General features: G+C 37.3%; 2 protein-coding genes across 2 annotated transcripts; both read left to right on the top strand.

Annotated features, from left to right (window-relative positions):
- Positions 1 to 1086: 1086 nt before the first annotated feature.
- LOC141904417 (BMP-binding endothelial regulator protein-like) lies at positions 1087 to 4202 on the top strand. The gene is made up of 8 exons (XM_074793003.1): positions 1087 to 1144; positions 1240 to 1322; positions 1548 to 1742; positions 1853 to 1952; positions 2125 to 2375; positions 2595 to 2699; positions 3019 to 3626; positions 3911 to 4202. The coding sequence occupies exons 1-8, from the start codon at positions 1087 to 1089 to the stop codon at positions 4200 to 4202; spliced, it is 1692 nt and encodes a 563-aa protein (XP_074649104.1).
- A 12822-nt stretch (positions 4203 to 17024) lies between these two features.
- LOC141904416 (BMP-binding endothelial regulator protein-like) lies at positions 17025 to 20136 on the top strand. Its single transcript, XM_074793002.1, has 8 exons — positions 17025 to 17082; positions 17178 to 17260; positions 17486 to 17680; positions 17791 to 17890; positions 18063 to 18313; positions 18533 to 18637; positions 18956 to 19677; positions 19848 to 20136. The coding sequence occupies exons 1-8, from the start codon at positions 17025 to 17027 to the stop codon at positions 20134 to 20136; spliced, it is 1803 nt and encodes a 600-aa protein (XP_074649103.1).

Genomic DNA, 20136 nt, shown 5'->3' with positions numbered 1-20136 from the left:
AACTCGGAGCTAAATCCTAACTTGGAACTGTGGAATTGAACCCTGAACCGGTAAGCGACAAGTTGGGTTTTGTTCTATTTTCAACTGGCTTATCAAATAAATCGACATGTGTATGGTGCGATTAATATCATAATATATTGTCCTGGGTCCAGTTAAACAGTTTCGAGTTCAGATTAAACTCCGAGTTAACTCATTGAACTTTAACTCACTCACAACTGTAGAACTGGGTCCTGCTTTATACTTTTTGTCGTTGCTGAGGAAATGAATACGTTGTACATGCATTTATTTCATATGCATATTAAGATGTTCACAGTTGCCTAACAAAGAAACATATTATCACTTCCTGCTGTGCGAATTTACTACACAAATAGACGAGACATTGAAAAACCGAGACCAGCTTCCAGGCGACTCCACCAAACACACGCCCAAGAAAAGCGGAAAACAACCGACAAACACCCAAAAACTAAAACACAAACCCCGAAGGAGGTGATAGTAGAATAGCCACACTCTGACGTGGAGAGTAGACACCTGACTCTAGTGCGAGTTGGAAGCGTCATGTCTTTTGATTCTAATATTTGATGAATGAAATTCGCTTTAACTGTTTTAAAATTTGTGTATAGTTGGTTTTCAAACTTTGAAAGGGAGTTAATTGGATGCGTATGAAAACATCGAATTTTTCATTCGACGAAAGTAGAGTTCGTCACGTTGTAATTACTGGATGTGAATAATCAATCTATATCGTACGTCGTTTTAGAGTCAATTAGAGCTTAATTGATTTTACTCAATTACAATAATTAGAACAGCATCAGAACAGTTCACAGAAGTCGAAAATATGTAATCAGGTAATTAATGTCAGTCGCCAGTGTTTAATTAATGACATGTGCTCCTCTCTCACGTGTCGGGTTTGAGTGACAGATGATCCCGGTATAAAACAATCTGATGCGACATCAACAAATCAGTTCAGTCAATGACTAGTCATCATCATCACTATCATTGGATTAGCGGATAATCAGTAAACGCGAGATTAACGAATTAACATTCAATCGATGATTGACGGATTACCACTCAAAGAATTGAAAGATTACAATGGATTATTACATCTTGAAAATGATTGTGTTGATTTCAGTAATCTATTCAGTAACGGGTTAGTCTTCATATCTTATCATATCTAATGATAATGACACATAAATTAACATATTATCAGATGATATATAAATGCTGATTCTTTGATAATCATAGGCTGTAAATATCGGAATAAAGAATATAAAAGTGGAGCTGAATGGATTGACGAAAAAGATCCCTGTAAACAGCACTCGTGTTCGGTAAGTAAATTTAATCTGGATTTCTCAAATAATAGGCCTATGTCACGTTCGTCTGAAAATATCTGTTGCTGGTGCTGGTAGTGCTACGACCCAGTTCCGCAGTGTAAGGCGTTAGAAATTTAATTCACTAAACCGAATGAAAAATATCTGATTCTAACTCACTGGATCCTGATTGTTACATGTTCAAAACGTATGTTAAAATTTTTTTAAAAATATTTTCTTCAGTCCGGTGTTCTAACTCATAGTAAAGTACAATGTCGCGCGGGATGTCGTGAACAGATATATAAACCGGGTCAATGTTGCCCGGCCTGTAGCAGCGAGAAAGAGAACACTAAAGGTTGCGTTCTGGACGGAATTACCGTCGAAGATGGGAAATCAATGACAAAACCCGGTGAAAAGTGCACAACATGTAAATGCCAGGTATAAACGAATAATCATGTTTAGTTCTAAAATTTTAGAGCACTTCATACGTATTTCACTGATATATACACGTTCAATTTGTCATTGTCATTGTTATCATTGTATTTCAGTCGGGTGAATTGACGTGTATTCGGAAAGTTTGCCCAGTTTTAAATTGTCCACAAAAATATCAAGTACACGAAGAAAACGAGTGCTGTCCAATTTGTAAAGGTAAGTAATCTTTTAAGATGTCCAGGGCACATGGGTTCGAGTCCTGGTGGTTGCACAATTCTTTGGCCAAAGTTTCTTCTATTCTCTACCCTCCCTCGGCATCTAACCCAAGGGTTAAGAAAAATAATTTTTGTGGATTTGCCTATTAAATCGAATTCAATTTTTCTTGCAGGTAAAGAAGCCGTATCGGTCAGTTCTATTCACGGCAGTTGTTTATTTCGCGGTCATCTTCATCAAGAAAATCGACATTTCATGCCGGATAAATGCACGAAATGTTCTTGTTACAAGGGCGGGATGCAGTGTTATCGTAAATCGTGTCCAGATCTGAATTGCCCGAAACAATTCTTGGTCTACGATAAGAAATCGTGTTGTCCGAAATGTAAGCGTCCAGCTGGATGTGCATACAAAGGCAAAATGTACAAGGTAAATATCTTACTATTTGAGTTAAGGGCATAAGACCATTATTTGAAACAGATATTCGAATAACCATAGGTTAAGCATAGACGAAATATCCCTGTACATTGTAGTATATTTTTCATAAAAGAGGAAGAAACTGTCTTTTAAAATTTGAATTAAATCCCTATCTTCGATGCTAATCCGTCCTTTATTCCAACCTTGAACTCAGTAGTATTCTATTTACAGATTGATCAGATCTGGAAGGATGGATCCTGTACTGATTGTAGTTGTAAAGATGGAAACGTCACCTGCCAAGAAATAACGTGTGGTTCAACTCCTAAATGTTCACAGGTAAATATCTAAGTTTTCATGGTTGAAATCCTGATACAATTGAGGAATTGATATTAAAATCATCAGTGATTGAAAAAACAAATAATTATTGTTCCATTATTTCTTGAGCGAATACCTACTCGATGTTTCGACCATATCCTAATACTTTTTTTGCAGGGATACTTTCGGGCTTTTTTATTCTAAATGTGGGGATTTATTTTAGTTTGATATGTTTTGTTGCTGCCCGTCATCCATTTGTTTTTCGTTGGCGTTTAAATCATTTAATGTTTTCGTGAAATCATGAAACTTGAATACATTACATCTTTTCATTTTTTTTCAGAAATCTATTCTCTATCGGCCTCATGGAGAATGTTGCCCACTATGTGTCGCGGCTCATAGTATCTGTTCAGTTACTAACTCGAACAAGGATTATTTATCGTACGCTTCATTTGACGGGTTCAATTACAAATTCGGCGGAACTTGTCGCTACACCTTACTTCAAGACGTCGCAGATCGCCTGATAAACATCCGCGTCAAGAATGAGTATCATCCGTATCCGACTGTCAGAACAAAACTCGTTACAATCATCGTATCTTCGTTATCTATCGGGCTTCATCGAGATCTGGATATCAGAGTGAATCGTAGTAAAATCGCTGTTCCGTTCAAACATGAAAACTTTACTATTGAAGTCGTCAAAAACGCGACAGTGGTCGTCAATATGATAAACGGATTCAGATTAACCTGGAGTAAACAAGGCGATATCAATGTTTACGTAACTGCGAATTGGCAGAATAAATTAGGCGGTCTTTGCGGTAATTTCAATCAAGTCGTAAAAGACGATAGTAAAATGAAATTCAAGCAGGAAATTGTCTCGGATTCGGAGGTTTTCGCAAAGTCGTGGCGAGTCGGTGGTAAATGTAACTGCGACGAACCGTTTAATAGTAGAAAGTCGTCGTGTAAAACTGTGGATTAGCGAGTTCGCGCTCATCAGAAATGTGCTGTCTTAAAGAGTCCGGCGTTCAAAAAATGCCACAAGAAAGTCCCCGTCCAACCATTTCTCAGGTAAATATCTAATTCTATAGTAAAGTTCTTACTTCCACGTTTTGAGTAATATATTTTCGGTATAATTACACCATCAGTTTCCTCATTTGGCTGGTACCGAGTAAGGAGAGTTACGAAAATAATGAAAGAAAAACTAGACTGGTAATGGTTTATTTCTATTTCATTTTCAGGGCTTGTACTGATAACGTTTGTGAATGTCCTTCGGGTAGAAACTGCGAATGCGCTATCGTGAAGTTTTACGTAAAAGAATGCGCCGAGCACAACATACAACTCAAACTACCTAAACATTCTCAATGTGACCATTCTACTCGGCAGAAACAACACGACTCTAACTCTTCGAAGAACAAGAAAAACTTGAAGAAACAACACAAGCAGAAAAGAAGAGGGAAAATGCCGTTGTTGTTACGATCGTTAGGAGGTGTTGTAGTTGGTGATGAGTCGGAGAACGCCATATTGGATTAGAACCAGCGAGATCCTACATAATGATAAAACCTGTTCTCAAACTGATGACTTAGATTCCTGATGTTCCTGATGACTTAGATTAAGTAAAAATAAAATGTTACTCTGTTTTAAGTGATGTGCATCATTAATGATGATTGATGTTATATTTATGTCGCTGCTCCTGTTGTTTTTCTTGTTGTTACTAATTAAATTTTCTATTTCAGAGTTTTTGCTTTTTCAGGATTTTTGTTTATTTTGTAGTGAATGATTTCAGAATAGTTTCATATTTTGTAGATTGTTTTCAATACGTTTATCTTCAATATCGTTTTATGTAACTTTGTTATCATGTCATGACTTGGTTTTGCAGGGTGTAATTTATGTAAATTTATGCAACTTTTCATAATAATTTAGTGCAAATTCGACGTTTTGAATTTTTGTGATGTTATAATTTTCATACACTGTGCTTTTATAAGGATTTCAAATTGTATTTGTTTGTTAATAACATATCTATTTCTTTCAGGTTTGAATGTAAATATGATCAATGTTTTTATATCTACAGATATGTTTGAAATAAAACACTTTTTTATCGTTGTTTTATAATAATTTATCGTGAAACTTCACTCGTCGTAGTATGCACAAAATTCGTCATCATGTTAAGAGATGGTATGCTCTGTCCAGCCCCGGGCGCCGTCGTAAAAAAGAAATCGTAGAAATTTTGCTTAAGTTGATTTCAAAAAGCGAAGAAAGTAGACCCTATCTGATCAGAACTAAGATGATCTATCGTACGCCTCGTTTGACGGGTTCAATTACAAATTCGGCGGAACTTGTCACTACACTTTACTTCAAGACGTCGCAGATCGTCTGATTAACATCCGCGTCATGAATGATTATCATCCGTATCCGACTGTCAGAACTAAACTCGTTACAATCATCGTATCTTCGTTATCCATCGGGCTTCATAGAGATGTTCCGTTTGCAGCACGTGATAATTTTTGTTAGCATCTGTAAGCTCTCTAAACTTAGTTTTACTCAATCGATTGCGCCATGAAGTAGACGGTCCAAGCACTCATTACCTTTTTTCCATGAGCTTCATCTGATAGCGTATTGATAATGTCACTGAAATTGCTGGAGACGATAAATTACGCTTCGGGCACAGGCTTTGATGTGTTCTGAATTTTTTTGTCAGTTTCTACTTGTAACAGTCAAATTCACACAGGTGCCGCCGAATTTCAGTCCCCGATTATCCCTGTAAATGCTAACTGATTCTGGAAGTCAGGGCCGTACGTCGCATTTGAATATCTTTTTTTAAGGGAGACTCGAAAAGGGGCCGTTCTATAGGCCGTTTGATATGACACAAATATTTGGAGAAAGGGCACTTTTCAAAAATTGATGGCCCCCCTATGTCAATGGATCATTGTCGTGTGGCAGAGGGGGCTCCGTTCAACGTATATGGCATTTGTACTTATGTCGAAGACAGAACCCGAAACTGCATAATATTTCCTCATCTTCGACCGGCAGAGAATGCCATTTTTATTGGAGAGTTACTGGTATAATTTAGCGGATAAAGATTTTATAATTGATTGAATCTATTAGATAGAAAACTGAACGCGGTACTGATATAGCTATAACTTCTGCGATTGTAATTTTAGACTAGAGAGATGATGGGTTTTAAGGTTTGACATACAGTGATATATCGCGTCTCTTTTCGAAAATCAAATTCCGCAATTCGTTTCTGATTTCTTTTCCCGTCACCAGATACAAGTAGAGATTAAACGAATAGTTTATCGCTAAGATATCAATTAGGGCAGCGAAGATATTTTTCAATTCCGAATTAGTACTGAGAAAAGGGCTCATAATAACTGTTGGGAATGTTGTAACCATGAAGAAGGCGCACAGTAACAGAACTAACACGGTTACCTGGTTTGAGTATTTCGATGCTCGGGTTGTTTCTGAGTTGGCCTTTTTTCTGAATAAAGTGATCGAAGTTATTGTGGACATGATCGCTAACGAAATAAACGGGCCGACAGAGAAAATAATAGACGTTAACAAAGGCTTGGTAAATGTGAGAACATTTTTGATGATACAACCGTTGCCACTAATATCGATAGTTACAAATAAATAGCTATGACCCAGGGCTACGAAGCAGATTACGGAGGAACAGAGTATAGAAGCAGTATTCGGGCTCCAGAAACGAGGACCTCTAAACGGAAAGCAAACCACACACATTCGCTCGGTTGCTACGAGGACCAGCGTCCACGGACTGCTCGATAGGCACAATGATATGATATACTCAAAACATATACATTGAACTCGCGTTAATGGTTTGACCAATAATTCCCTCCCGTAAAAAGTATACGATATAACGTTGATATATTTTATCGAATAACAGATGAGAACCAAAGTGTCGCAGACGGCTAGTTGAACGAACATACGACTGAAAGAACGTCGCCATAGTTTACGTTGCATCATAACTATTACAATCAGGAAATTGCCGATGAATCCGAGAATTAAACAAAGACTGGCGAATACGAGGTAACACCACAGATAGGTTCCGTTTATCGTAGTTGCAGCCAGTACGAGGCCTGTGTAAATATTAGTGGGATTTGTGAGGTTCTGAAGAATGGAAGTTGCAGCCATTGCGCCGACCGATCACGATGTACAAACGTGCACAGCATGAACATCTGAATCTGGCGATTCTAAAAGGCTTGTTTTTTGGTTTACCATACATTGCCGTTAGTCAATTAAGTAAATCGCTGACTTCAGATGCCTAGATAACCATTGCTGGACAGTGAAATATCCATCAGCGTTATGTTGTGTATTTTACGTGTGAATTTATTATATCTGCTCTAAACGATTTGGGACCAGCATATTTGACTATTTGAAAGTGGGTACTAATTCTACATACTGATCCCCCATCTCTATATACAAAATATTTTGGTGTCTATTGCTCGACGCCCATTAGAGATCTTATAGAACTTGGTTGCTATTCTTTCGAATTTCATCTGGTGATTCTACTAGAATCACCGTGTATCGTCCGCGTATAAAAGTAGTATGATTTCGAGTTCGATTTCCTCATGTTATACCTGCTCACACATTCTTCCATGTTGTTTATGAAGAAGGAAAACAGTATTGTTGAGGAATGTATTGAGGATGTGATTCTTAAATGCTTAATTTAGTTAGTTATAGAATTCTACAAAAATTGACATTAAATTCAGTTCTACATATATCAGACATATGCGTAGGACTGTCTGTTATTTCCATAGATAGTAGGATGAAATAAGTCATTTTTTAGAATATCCTGTCCCTTTAAGAAAATCCTAATAGTTGTCATTTATCGCTAGTAAGAATAAAAAATTCATAACTCAATCAATCTACCTCCTACCTACTAAACCTTATATACCTATTTGACACATCTACAGTTCCATAACGATCGTTGTTGAGTCCATGGTGTAAAGGAGTGAAATTGTATTAACGCATATTTTTTTTGTATATGGCTACATGTATTTGGGATCAAAATTGAATATTCCATTGTATATGTTGTAATTATGACGATAAACCAAGTAAAATAAAGTAATGATTCCAAATATGGATCTATGAGGACTTCGTGCCACCAGCTATCGCGCTAGATGGTGTGCGTAACAGTGCGACAACCCTGTCAAAATCCAGTTCATTTTCAATGAACTTTCATCTAGATTTTTAGCCTCCCTCGTCAGAAATTTGGCAAATCACTCGTCTTGATAAACTTATATGATCTTAAGTTTCATATTTAAGGTGGTTTTTACTGATCACCATTCAAAGAATTTGAGAAATTATGGATAGACTTTAATTGAATATGAGAAGAAATCCGGGAGTCGTTGTCTGAATGCACACTAGCGAACCTAGTGGATCGTCGCTTGCCATAAGTGGAATCCTCGATTGCCACAGTCGAACGTAGAGTCCTCATTGTTGTTAACCTGAGGTAAAAATTAACTAATTTGTTCCAGATGATTTTCATCTACAGTCCGGTTTATCGAGTCGTTTCTAGGTCGGTCGATATCAGTGATAGTTTGAGGCATCGGTACACCTCTAGTTTCCGGTAAGGGTAACATCAACAAAGCGGTTACCAGTCCAATACACCCGAGAATCACGCCTGGCAACCAAGATATAAATTGAGCCTGAAACAATTCAATCGTAATATTGAAATGACAAGTGACAAGTGACATTTACTAGATGAAACCAACCAAATGAGCGACGAATGGTGCTGTCATCGAACCAACTCGGGCAAACGCCGAAGCAATTCCCACGGTGCGGTATCTGTAAAATAGATTATAAAGTGATTAAAGGGGAAAACATTTTCTCTTTAAGGGAAGAATCTGTATGGGCTTGAAACAAATATATATACTGCTATCAAAATTGTATTTTCCACGATTTCTTAACGAGGTGAAATGCTAACATTAACAATAACAGTGAGCACGTGCTGAAATTGCCGATTTAAAAGTCGAATTTCTCAGTAATGGCTGAACTAAAATTCAAACCAGTTGCATATTTGATATTTGTGATTATATCACATATTTGAAAATAACTTTTACACGATATTCTATTTTGACAGCATTTGCAATTTGTGTATTGTAATTTTTACAAGCAGCTACCTCCCACGTGCGCTGATGGGCGTGTCGGAACTGGACGAAACCGATTCCACAGAATACATACATCACGGATCTGCAACATTCATTCGATGATTATCGCGGCAATTACAAGCTACCTTGACGAAATACCCCTGAAAATGTATTACAAAGCACACTAATATGGACGCGATTCGATACCGCATCGTTGGAAGCTAATTCTATCTGACGGAAATGTAAATCGTGGTGATTTACCAGAAATCTATGTCCAATTTGATACATAGCAATATTTACTAATACATTTAGAGACCACATTTCAAGCTGTGTGAAGTCTGCTAATTTTTTACATTCGCAACATTGGTAAAATCCGTCAATATATATCTGTTGATGCCACAAGAATTTATGTGCAGGCACTCATCGCAACCCGTCTTGACTTTTGTAACTCTGTTCACGCTGAATTACCAAAATCCTCAACGAAACCTCTCCAGCTAGTACGAAACACAGCAGCCCGTCTAGTTAGTAAAACCAGAAAATATAAATCAATCAAACCTGTGTCCTTATGGAATTACATTGGTTACCCATTGAACAAAGAATCAAGTACCAAGTTCTCATTTTCATCATCCAGTGCATACATAATTTGGCTCCTAAACATCTCTGTGACCTCATTCATATTCATGCCCCTTGCCGTCCTCTCCGTTCTTCTGTCTTTATCTCACTGACAGTCCCTAGATTCATTAATTTTGTAAAAACTTTACTTGAAAATAAATCATATCATCATATCATCATAGATACAATAGAAAGCCTTTCGGTTCTCGAGCCTTTTCCATCGATGGCCCGCCCTTGTGGAATCAGCTTCCTGGAGACCTCCGGTCTATAAAATCTTTGGAAATCTTCAAGAGGCAACTTTAACATTTCCTCTTTAATGAGGCTTTTATGTGAAGCGCTCTGAGCGGCTTTTTTCGTGAGTTGTATTTAGCGCTTTATAAGACACTTATTATTATCATTATTATTATACATATTTTAACACCTCACATTTATATACAATTCTATTGTTCAAACATCTCCATAAAAAACATCGATTGGGGGCGAACAGAAAATGATGGTTTTGCACTGGCCGGATATTGTGAACGAGGTTTATAATAAATATATATATATTGACAAACGATAAAGAGCAGATACTTGTTGGAAATTATTGCATAATGCTATTGCAACAGGTTTCAAATTAGTTCTTTGGAAAATGAAAACTGGTTCAAATTGAAAAAATTTGCGGACGCCTGTCAACAAGTGACATGTAAAGGCATAGTATGACGAGAGAAATCCCACAATAACGAAGCCAAGATTGAAAAATTCTCTATCAGAATGATTATATTTGAGTAGCGACGTTTCGGCTAATAACTGTTAGCCCTCATCAGGCGTACTGAGAACAAAATCAAATAAGGACAACCCCTTAGGTATAATCATTTCCCCTTTGAAATATCAACCTCCAAGATTGTAATGAACAAAACAACTATGTCTCATGAGTTTACACGTCTTGTGCGTGTTAAATGCAATGGGCAAGCGGTATGGTCTTATTTGGTCAGTCGTATAATGACGTATGCTATGGGGGGTATTTCCACTATAATTCTAACATCGCTCCATATTCGGCATTTTTTATCCTTTTTCTTTTATCGGTACCCGTCGTTCGCGGCAATCGTTGCCTAAAATATCAAAAGCTACTTTCCTAAATCTTTCATCCGTCGCGCAATACACGATGAAATTTACGGACGAATCGATGATTGAAAATCCCAGCGCTATCAGGCTCATACCCGGAATGGCGGGGATACGGTTTAAATTCATTAAACGATCAATGAATCCAAAACCTTCACAGAAGATGAACAACAAAACTACTGATAAAACCATTCTTAAAACCCTTATTTCCCTTCTAGACGTTTCATCTGTTACACCGAGCACTGAACGTCGATTAAGCCGATCCAAAAATATTGCCGAAATAAGAATAACATTGATAACGACTAAAACACATATTGGGATTATAACAGTAAGATACATGAAGAGATAGACCCTAGAAATTGCAGATCGCCATCTGTATTGTTTAAACCACTCGGGGTAGTCATAATACTTAATACGTATTGTCACATATGGCCACTCAACCGGGCAATCCATAAATCCAAGTTGTTGGTTAGGAATGAAACGAATGAAATGGCCAAAAAAACTTAAAAGTGAAATAAACACCATTGCGCATTGTGAAATTAACTTCTTGGGAAAGTTTCGAGATTTAATTGGAAATAAAACGACGATCAACCGCTCTAGACTGAGCAGTACAGTGCACCAGTTACGCGTCATCTGAAATATATAAAAAAATGGCAAAGCGACTGAGATGAAGATCCAACCAAAATTCCAATCGTTCTTGCGAAATACAATATCTCCCAAAACGACGAAAACGTACGCAGTTCTCAGCGGATAAAGAATGAATGTAGCGATCATAAAGAAAAGATCGTTTAGAGCGAGAATTTTGATGAGAAAATAGTTATCAGATTTAAACCGTTTTAGAACTAATAACGTGAATGCGTTGAATATCAAACCCAGTATAGATGCCGGTAGATACCAGCCTAAATATACAGAAACATTGAGTTTGTTAATCCATAGAACAGGGAGAGTTTTAATTCTCTGGCACACGTTGAGTTGCGGTGTTGTCGGTGTTCGGCCCGTGTTAGTAATGTTTTCGACGAGCATCCCACGACCTGTGAGCGACCAAGCTGCAGTAGAACTGTACTATCCACGACACCTTTCAAAAACGAATCCGATTAGTTATGACGATAGGATAGAACGAACGTTCACTGTGTATCCGATTAGGGGTATGTATAAAATATCTCATTAATGATATGATTTTTTATCATCTAACGTCGTGAATTTAGTAGCTCGGCTGCGTAAATAGAGTCATTAATTATCACATCCATATACGGGCGTAATTTATTGTCAGTTATGTAACATGAATGTAGTAGAAGACGAATTTCATGCACTCTTAATCTGCCCTTTCTACAGAGAAGAACGGGAGAGATTCATTCCGAGAAAAACATACGCAGTAATCCTTACACTTCCAAATGTGTAAAATCTATAAGTAAATCATGTAACATGATCATCCTCCACCAGTACTTATATAGAGTTAAAGTCAAACGGGAGTCTGTTAATTTATAACTCTAAAGATACAATGTTATCTATTATTTCCTGTACTCTTTCTACTATCCGTACTAATATCCACATTATCCTTGTATGCGGTTATCCGTCATCGTTGTACAAATATTGTACAATTATGTACTTGTCATAAAAGTATTCTTCTTTGACAATAAAGTTTATATATATATATATATATATATATATATATATATATATATATATATATATATATATATATATATATATATATATATATATATATATATATATATATATATATATATATATATATATATATATATATATATATATATATATATATATATATATATATATAAGTTTATTAAGGCTTTTTCGTTACAAAGTGTATATCGAGTATAAGTGTGATATAAATCGACATGTCGAAAAGCGAGAGTTCAATCTACATCGCATGAATGGATAATTTGTGTCAAGGTCGACTTTCAGTTTATTCAGTTGTTTGCTTCAGAAATAAATTGCAACTGTTCGTACAATGTGAAAATCAATACACCATGTTGTCATATAAAACTCGGGTTCATCTGAAAAAGCAAAGCTTGGATAAACTGAAACCGAGAAAAGGAATGTAAGATATAAAATGTAGCAGTTGGTTAATCGAGAACTATATTCTGGAACACGTAGCTTTGACAGAACGAAAAAAAAACATCTTAACGAGAGAAATCCCACTATAAATTCAGCCAGAAATTAAAAGTTCTACATGTATATTAAAATGATATGCATATTTAGATCAACGTTCGGCTAAATGCTGTGTATATTGTGTATTTTCCCGTCTCATGGCTCGTATTATCTCTTCCCTTACCACATATTACCATAATCAAGTCGATAAGTAAATCACGTACTTTAGGTTCCCGGATGTTGCTGGACCGTGAAATATAACGCAGCATTATGTCATACATTTACGTGTGAATTTATCATTTCTAACGCAGTCTCAAATGACTTTCTCAAAATGTATCAAAAATTTAACTAATTTTTAGTTCATAAGTCCTCACATATTCATAAATGAACAGTTAAGAATTGGTGAAACATGTCGACTCTGCCGTAAAATCGACCTATTAACAGTCCGGAATGTGGGATTGTGTCGGGCTATAGAGAACATAATGCCCCCGAGGTCTTCACATTTACAGAAAGCGCGATAGGCGCACAATCGAAATCTGAGCCGCTCGTTCATTGAGTGTCATCAATTAAGAGGACCGCTATTGTGAAAATTGACTTTGGGAGGAATATTCCTCCCAAGGTCAAACGAGGAGAATTTGACCTTCAGGTCTGATATTCAAAGTATCGACTTCGGGAGGAATGTTCCTCCGAATGTCAAACGAAGGAAACTGGACCTGGTCTGTTATTCGAAATATAGCCTTGGGATCAATGTTCTTCCAAACCACTAAACGCTAAAAACCTGAGCTTATATTAATTATATTGGTGTAATCATTGTTTTTAATAAGTAGTATACTATAGCGACGGCACCAGACATATTTAGGCAATTTGAGTGATAATGTACACGGTATGTGAGGGTCTGCGACGAATCATCTTTAGAAAGTTAAATAGCTGTAGTGTAGGTTCTAATAATGAGCCTAATATAGTCTTCACATCGCAATCAGTTGTTAGAATGCATCTTTCGTTTTCTTTACTTGATCTTGAGTCTTTGACTAGTTAAATTTTTTCTTGATTGATTGACGCTGGGATGTCTAGATCAAATTATATTGTTAATCAAATCAATTATTTTTCAACTACAAATTCACACTTGAAATTGATATTAATAATCAATATTACTTATTTCATTATACAGCACACTGCTGTAAATTGTAATCAGTGTGCTTTACAGGAGTATAAAATTAACACAAGCTGACAAAATCGAAATGTAAATACGTGGATGATAAAAATCAAGTTAGAAGGTGTAGGGGTGGAGAGATCTGGCGAAAAAAAAACTGCAAAATGGACCCGTGCCTAATTGCCCGACCAAAAACGACGGACCAGACCTGAGTCAAATTAAGCGTGTTAACTTAAACTGGTTCTAGAAGTCAGTCACTTCGCTTTGTTTAAGTATGGACTCGTTTTAGATTCCATGGTTTAAGCATTGTTTAGTATTGACTGAATGGGTTTGAATTTGAACATGAAAATCGGCGCGCTCTTTGGTAAGCCATGCGTCTCTATAGCCGCGATCACACATGCATTTTTGGCCCGTGTCAAATTTGGCCCGGAAAAACTGTTCACACGGGTGCCAAATGGGCCCGAGCCTGTTTGGCCCGGGCCAAATTTGGCCCGACCAAAAACGTCGGACCAGGCCCGAGCCTAATTTTGGCACCTGATAGAAGCGGCCGGTAGAGAGTTTGTAATCCGGAATTGGAATGAATTTCTTATTTCACCCGTTTTAGCATATTCACGAATATCTTGCGGAATCGCGAATTTGCTGCCACATAGACAAAAAAATTCAAAAAAGAATCATTCACGGACAAATAGAGCGACGCTTTCCGGAGATGCGGATGCCATGTATATCGGCGGCCCAAAATCAGCTGACTCAACCGATCGATAACAGGGCCCATTTCACAAACGATAAACAACGACACGATCGTTAATACGGTTTTCGTGGCTTGCGCGTTAGATGGTGAGCGTGCTTTCGACGGAGCCGCCCCGATTCCGGTTCGAAATACGACTTTATATGTAATCAGGCAGTTCAAAGTTATAAGTACGAGCATTGGTCCGAACGACACGCAAAGGTAGTATCTCAAATTATGCATTTTCTTGATGAAAGGACTTCGTTTCAGCGCGTAGATTTCCATCGTTTGGTCGCATTTGTTCGGTCAGTATCCAAATTTCCCGACTCCGAATAGCATATAGTAACCACGGCCGAAAAAACAGACAACCAATAGGATCACGAATACGGTCGTCACCCGCCTTTTTGTGACGTGGCGGCGGGCGAAAAACGGAAAATACAAATTCACCGCCCGGTCAACCGAAACGACTGGCACGAAGATGTTGCGAAATAGAATCGAAAAGCCGTAAATTTCAAGCGCCGGTATGTAGAACCGCGGAAAGATGTTACCGCCATTGAGACGGAAGACGATTTCACCTTTCATGAAGTAATAAGCCGAAAATCTGACGGTGAAATAGAAAAAAGAACTGACCAGGTAAAATATGTCGGCTGCCGCTAGTAACTGTAAAAGGTAAACGGATACGATCGGCGAACGAAACGACCGTAAAATAAGTATGTTTAAGACATTCAATGCGATGCCGACGACACAAATCGGCCCGACATAAAATATGTTTAACATCGTAAGGATTTCACTGATTTTCATCACAGGACATCTCAATCCGTCACCATTACCGCTGCTGCTGCTATTGCTGCTGCTGTAGTTCATACTACCATTCATTCTCGAGCTGCTATAGGAATTTCGTCGCGGATTACCCAACACGCCCAATTAAACTTCTAAATCAAATTTGATACCTGTGTCGTGATACGGCACGGTCGTTCAGCAGGGTGCAATTATCTCTAGAAACATACATACATGTATACGTCAAATGTTAGATGAGTTGAAATAGATGTTTTTGAAAAAAACAAACATTTTCATCTTTTTAAATAGAACTTTTGAGTAGTTATATATATTTATCATACTACACGCGCATTTCGTATTTACGAATCAATCTTGTTCCGATAATAGACAACATTGAATTTACTCTTTTCATGAACAATGATTTATACTTAAACCACCCACGATGTCATATACTGAATGAAGACAATACATATAGCCGCAATTAACACAGCGAGAGTAGTATGGATTTTCTGCCCATTGAAATAATAGCAACACGAGCTGGAAGCGAACCTGAAAAAAAAAACGAACTACACAATTGGAATTTCTGATTCGTGTAACCAATCTTTTATCTTACCAGGGCCCAGTTCCCCAGTTGTGAGTTAGAGTTAACTCTTGAGTTAAAGCTAGTTCATTTTCAATGAGTTAACTCGGAGCTAAATCCTAACTCGGAACTGTGGAATTGGACCCTGAACCGGTAAGCGACAAGTTGGGTTTTGTTCTATTTTCAACTGGCTTATCAAATAAATCGACATGTGTATGGTGCGATTAATATCATTATATATTGTCCTGGGTCCAGTTAAACAGTTTCGAGTTCAGATTAAACTCCGAGTTAACTCATTGAACTTTAACTCACTCACAACTGTAGAACTGGGTCCTGCTTTATACTTTTTGTCGTTGCTGAGGAAATGAATACGTTGTACATGCATTTATTTCATATGCATATTAAGATGTTCACAGTTGCCTAACAAAGAAACATATTATCACTTCCTGCTGTGCGAATTTACTACACAAATAGACGAGACATTGAAAAACCGAGACCAGCTTCCAGGCGACTCCACCAAACACACGCCCAAGAAAAGCGGAAAACAACCGACAAACACCCAAAAACTAAAACACAAACCCCGAAGGAGGTGATAGTAGAATAGCCACACTCTGACGTGGAGAGTAGACACCTGACTCTAGTGCGAGTTGGAAGCGTCATGTCTTTTGATTCTAATATTTGATGAATGAAATTCGCTTTAACTGTTTTAAAATTTGTGTATAGTTGGTTTTCAAACTTTGAAAGGGAGTTAATTGGATGCGTATGAAAACATCGAATTTTTCATTCGACGAAAGTAGAGTTCGTCACGTTGTAATTACTGGATGTGATTAATCAATCTATATCGTACGTCGTTTTAGAGTCAATTAGAGCTTAATTGATTTTACTCAATTACAATAATTAGAACAGCATCAGAACAGTTCACAGAAGTCGAAAATATGTAATCAGGTAATTAATGTCAGTCGCCAGTGTTTAATTAATGACATGTGCTCCTCTCTCACGTGTCGGGTTTGAGTGATAGATGATCCCGGTATAAAACAATCTGATGCGACATCAACAAATCAGTTCAGTCAATGACTAGTCATCATCATCACTATCATTGGATTAGCGGATAATCAGTAAACGCGGGATTAACGAATTAACATTCAATCGATGATTGACGGATTACCACTCAAAGAATTGAAAGATTATAATGGATTATTACATCTTGAAAATGATTGTGTTGATTTCAGTAATCTATTCAGTAACGGGTTAGTCTTCATATCTTATCATATCTAATGATAATGACACATAAATTAACATATTATCAGATGATATATAAATGCTGATTCTTTGATAATCATAGGCTGTAAATATCGGAATAAAGAATATAAAAGTGGAGCTGAATGGATTGACGAAAAAGATCCCTGTAAACAGCACTCGTGTTCGGTAAGTAAATTTAATCTGGATTTCTCAAATAATAGGCCTATGTCACGTTCGTCTGAAAATATCCGTTGCTGGTGCTGGTAGTGCTACGACCCAGTTCCGCAGTGTAAGGCGTTAGAAATTTAATTCACTAAACCGAATGAAAAATATCTGATTCTAACTCACTGGATCCTGATTGTTACATGTTCAAAACGTATGTTAAAATTTTTTTTAAAATATTTTCTTCAGTCCGGTGTTCTAACTCATAGTAAAGTACAATGTCGCGCGGGATGTCGTGAACAGATATATAAACCGGGTCAATGTTGCCCGGCCTGTAGCAGCGAGAAAGAGAACACTAAAGGTTGCGTTCTGGACGGAATTACCGTCGAAGATGGGAAATCAATGACAAAACCCGGTGAAAAGTGCACAACATGTAAATGCCAGGTATAAACGAATAATCATGTTTAGTTCTAAAATTTTAGAGCACTTCATACGTATTTCACTGATATATACACGTTCAATTTGTCATTGTCATTGTTATCATTGTATTTCAGTCGGGTGAATTGACGTGTATTCGGAAAGTTTGCCCAGTTTTAAATTGTCCACAAAAATATCAAGTACACGAAGAAAACGAGTGCTGTCCAATTTGTAAAGGTAAGTAATCTTTTAAGATGTCCAGGGCACATGGGTTCGAGTCCTGGTGGTTGCACAATTCTTTGGCCAAAGTTTCTTCTATTCTCTACCCTCCCTCGGCATCTAACCCAAGGGTTAAGAAAAATAATTTTTGTGGATTTGCCTATTAAATCGAATTCAATTTTTCTTGCAGGTAAAGAAGCCGTATCGGTCAGTTCTATTCACGGCAGTTGTTTATTTCGCGGTCATCTTCATCAAGAAAATCGACATTTCATGCCGGATAAATGCACGAAATGTTCTTGTTACAAGGGCGGGATGCAGTGTTATCGTAAATCGTGTCCAGATCTGAATTGCCCGAAACAATTCTTGGTCTACGATAAGAAATCGTGTTGTCCGAAATGTAAGCGTCCAGCTGGATGTGCATACAAAGGCAAAATGTACAAGGTAAATATCTTACTATTTGAGTTAAGGGCATAAGACCATTATTTGAAACAGATATTCGAATAACCATAGGTTAAGCATAGACGAAATATCCCTGTACATTGTAGTATATTTTTCATAAAAGAGGAAGAAACTGTCTTTTAAAATTTGAATTAAATCCCTATCTTCGATGCTAATCCGTCCTTTATTCCAACCTTGAACTCAGTAGTATTCTATTTACAGATTGATCAGATCTGGAAGGATGGATCCTGTACTGATTGTAGTTGTAAAGATGGAAACGTCACCTGCCAAGAAATAACGTGTGGTTCAACTCCTAAATGTTCACAGGTAAATATCTAAGTTTTCATGGTTGAAATCCTGGTACAATTGAGGAATTGATATCAAAATCATCAGTGATTGAAAAAACAAATAATTATTGTTCCATTATTTCTTGAGCGAATACCTACTCGATGTTTCGACCATATCCTAATACTTTTTTGCAGGGATACTTTCGGGCTTTTTTTATTCTAAATGTGGGGATTTATTTTAGTTTGATATGTTTTGTTGCTGCCCGTCATCCATTTGTTTTTCGTTGGCGTTTAAATCATTTCATGTTTGCGTGAAATCATGAAACTTGAATACATTACATCTTTTCATTTTTTTCAGAAATCTATTCTCTATCGGCCTCAGGGAGAATGTTGCCCACTATGTGTCGCGGCTCATAGTATCTGTTCAGTTACTAACTCGAACAAGGATTATTTATCGTACGCTTCATTTGACGGATTCAATTACAAATTCGGCGGAACTTGTCGCTACACCTTACTTCAAGACGTCGCAGATCGCCTGATTAACATCCGCGTCAAGAATGAGTATCATCCGTATCCGACTGTCAGAACTAAACTCGTTACAATCATCGTATCTTCGTTATCTATCGGGCTTCATCGAGATCTGGATATCAGAGTGAATCGTAGTAAAATCGCTGTTCCGTTCAAACATGAAAACTTTACTATTGAAGTCGTCAAAAACGCGACAGTGGTCGTGAATATGATAAACGGATTCAGATTAACCTGGAGTAAACAAGGCGATATCAATGTTTACGTAACTGCGAATTGGCAGAATAAATTAGGCGGTCTTTGCGGTAATTTCAATCAAGTCGTAAAAGACGATAGTAAAATGAAAATCAAGCAGGAAATTGTCTCGGATTCGGAGATTTTCGCAAAGTCGTGGCGAGTCGGTGGTAAATGTAACTGCGACGAACCGTTTAATAGTAGAAAGTCGTCGTGTAAAACTGTGGATCAGCGAGTTCGCGCTCATCAGAAATGTGCTGTCTTAAAGAGTCCGGCGTTCAAAAAATGTCACAAGAAAGTCCCCGTCCAACCATTTCTCAGGTAAATATCTAATTCTATAGTAAAGTTCTTACTTCCACGTTTTGAGTAATAGATTTTCGGTATAATTGCACCATCAGTTTCCTCATTTGGCTGGTACCGAGTAAGGGGAGTTACGAAAATAATGAAATAAAAACTAGACTCGTAATGGTTTATTTCTATTTCATTTTCAGGGTTTGTACTGATAACGTTTGTGAATGTCCTTCGGGTAAAAACTGCGAATGCGCTATCGTGAAGTTTTACGTAAAAGAATGTGCCGAGCATAACATACATCTCAAACTACCTAAACATTCTCAATGTGACCATTCTACTCGGCAGAAACAACACTCTAACTCTTCGAAGAACAAGAAAAACTTGAAGAAACAACACAAGCAGAAAAGAAGAGGGAAAATGCCGTTGTTGTTACGATCGTTAGGAGGTGTTGTAATTGGTGATGAGTCGGAGAACGCCATATTGGATTAG

The sequence above is a fragment of the Tubulanus polymorphus genome, chromosome 4 (genome assembly GCF_964204645.1).
Source record: "Tubulanus polymorphus chromosome 4, tnTubPoly1.2, whole genome shotgun sequence".
NCBI classification, from domain to species: domain Eukaryota; kingdom Metazoa; phylum Nemertea; class Palaeonemertea; order Tubulaniformes; family Tubulanidae; genus Tubulanus; species Tubulanus polymorphus.
The sequence above is the reverse complement of the archived record's forward strand: the minus strand, read 5'-3'. Positions and strand labels throughout refer to the sequence as shown.

Excerpts from the sequence above, each read along its gene's own strand:
- LOC141904416 (XM_074793002.1), top strand. The coding sequence starts at position 17,025 with ATGGATTATTACATCTTGAAAATGATTGTGTTGATTTCAGTAATCTAT. Across the intron at positions 17,083-17,177 it reads AGTAATCTATTCAGTAACGG|GCTGTAAATATCGGAATAAA; the intron begins GTTAGTCTTCAT and ends TGATAATCATAG. Across the intron at positions 17,681-17,790 it reads GCACAACATGTAAATGCCAG|TCGGGTGAATTGACGTGTAT; the intron begins GTATAAACGAAT and ends ATTGTATTTCAG.
- LOC141904417 (XM_074793003.1), top strand. The coding sequence starts at position 1,087 with ATGGATTATTACATCTTGAAAATGATTGTGTTGATTTCAGTAATCTAT. Across the intron at positions 2,376-2,594 it reads ACAAAGGCAAAATGTACAAG|ATTGATCAGATCTGGAAGGA; the intron begins GTAAATATCTTA and ends TTCTATTTACAG. Across the intron at positions 2,700-3,018 it reads CAACTCCTAAATGTTCACAG|AAATCTATTCTCTATCGGCC; the intron begins GTAAATATCTAA and ends ATTTTTTTTCAG.